The 2205-nt window shown below is 41.1% G+C and overlaps 1 protein-coding gene across 1 annotated transcript; it reads right to left on the bottom strand.

Moving 5' to 3' along the window:
• Positions 1 to 981: 981 nt before the first annotated feature.
• On the bottom strand, positions 982 to 1809 carry LOC116379551 (nucleoside diphosphate kinase B-like; the record flags this gene model as incomplete). The annotated part of the gene is made up of 2 exons (XM_031841503.1): positions 982 to 1250; positions 1655 to 1809. Coding segments are annotated over 2 exons (273 nt in total), but the record flags the coding sequence as incomplete, so codon positions are not given.
• Between the last annotated feature and the right edge of the window lie 396 nt (positions 1810 to 2205).

Raw genomic sequence — 2205 nt, 5'->3', positions numbered from 1 at the left:
CAGTACAGAAGCAAAGACGCTGAGGTGTTTATCAGTGGCCCTCTTCCACCAGTCAGAGGAGGCGATGAAGGATTCAGCAGGCTGTTTGCACTGAACAATGTCTGTCAACTGCATGTACTGACCATTCAGTACATTTTATCAACAATTTCTACCTTTTCTGGGAGCGCAGACATCTTTTTAAGGCACATGGAGTTTGCCTGAACAAGTCAGTTTACCTGTTTACCTCCAACTTATTTCTCTCCCTGCGTCATCCGTCTGTTCCTACTGCCAAGGACAAGAGACGAGAGGAGTCTCAACAAGAGGTAACCACACAGCATCGCTGTAGAGACCTTACGGGAAGGATGCCCCGCCTCAGGAGAGCCAAGAGGAGGAGTCTCCAACCTCATCATCAGGGACCGCCTCTGATCTCCCACTTTCTCCCCACCTCCGAGAGGAGGAGTCTTTACCTCCCTCACCACCACCTACCTCCCAGAAAGCTGCAGGTCTGCTGAGACCCTCAGCTCCTTTAAATCCAGATTGAAGACTTTTCTGTTTGCTGCCTTTAATTGAACCACATTCAAGGATATTAATCAATTTCTGCATTTTACTACTGTAGTCTATTTCTTAAACTGCACTGCAACTTTTATTCTATTTTTAGCTTTTTAATGTTTTAATGACTGTTTTAATTGTTTTTAAATCTCCTTTTCTTTTGCCTTGTTTTGATGTTTTTAATGGTTTTATTGAAACACTTTGAATTACCTTGTTGTTGAAATGTGCGATACAAATAAGCTCGCCTTGCCTATGATTTTTTGACATACTATACCACAACTTTTGACGACATAGTATACTATGATTTTTTTATGACACAATATACAGTGAATATCATCACATTCTGTTTTTTTGACATAGTAAAGGCTTTTCTTCATGGAGTCTCACAGAGCCTGCCTGTAGACCTTTAGTTCTGGTGTTTTAGCTTTGAATAGACACAAACAGTGACAGGCGTTGTTGACATGAGACTTTATTGATAAGTGCTACATGTTCTGAATTGATTCATGAAGGTCAAGTCGGGATCAACTGCAGGCAGGACGGACGGACGGGGTCAGTGGGTTGGGGGTCCAGTTGAGTGTGGTTTACTGACTGTTGATTGGCCAGTTTACTCATACAGGAAAGTCTGGGTGCAGGGTGTGTAGGTGACGAACTCCTCGGCCTTGAACCACAGGCCGATCTCACGCTTGGCGTTCTCCAGGGTGTCGCTGCCGTGGATGATGTTCCTGAGGAAACAGAGGAGGCAGGTCAGCGGGATGCAGTTAGTGATGATTTTGTGCAACCCCTGAACGTGAAATGTCCATTCTACGTCTTTACATTTCTAAAGCTTACATTAAACACACTACTCAGCTACTGTTTCAAACTGCTCTTGCCTAACAGCATAGGACACTCCTGACAGGTAAGAATGACAAATTGTAGAAAGCTCTTGGTTTCATAGTATAGTATGTCAAAAAATGTCATAGTATATTATGTTGAGTATACTGTCGAAAAATGTCATAAAATAGCATCACAGTTTTTTATAAAACTTTATAGTATGGTATGTCACAAAATGTCCTGAAAAAGAAAAAGTATAATGTCGTAAATGGTCATAAAAAGTCATATTATATTGATGCTTCGTGCTTTTACTCACCTGCCGATGTTGATGCACAGGTCTCCGCGGATGCTGCCAGGTTTGGAGTCAGCAGGGTTGGTCTCACCCAGCATCATCCTGGCCAGCTTCACAATGCTCTGACCCTCCCACACCTGCAAACACACCAACACACCTGTCAACTGTGTGGCGGAGAGCTATCGGGACGAAAATTGCTAAAAAAATCAGACTGAATGTTACAGACGGAAGAATCTCACTTTTATCAATAAAAAACATTTAAAATGTTGTAAAATCCTCTTATCTTTCTCTCTGAGAGTGTGATGTTCAGATGGATACCACTCTTGTGTCTGTGTTTAGAATGTGGTTAGCCTAGCTTAGCATTAATGTACAATATTTCCTGTTCTTTTATCAGCAAACATGTCTTTTATCCATCACTACGCCGATGACACACAACTCTAAATCTCAAACTGAGATTTTTGGGATCAAGAACAAGCCAGAAGAGGGAACCTCATCTCAGTTTTGCTATTGTTAAAATTAGCTACAGTATTAATTATCATTTATTTAATATTCATTTTATTTATAAATATCTTTAA

This window comes from Anarrhichthys ocellatus, unplaced genomic scaffold (assembly GCF_004355925.1).
Source record: "Anarrhichthys ocellatus isolate YVR2014 unplaced genomic scaffold, GSC_Weel_1.0 scaffold4562, whole genome shotgun sequence".
Taxonomy (NCBI): Eukaryota; Metazoa; Chordata; class Actinopteri; order Perciformes; family Anarhichadidae; genus Anarrhichthys; species Anarrhichthys ocellatus.
The sequence above is the reverse complement of the archived record's forward strand: the minus strand, read 5'-3'. Positions and strand labels throughout refer to the sequence as shown.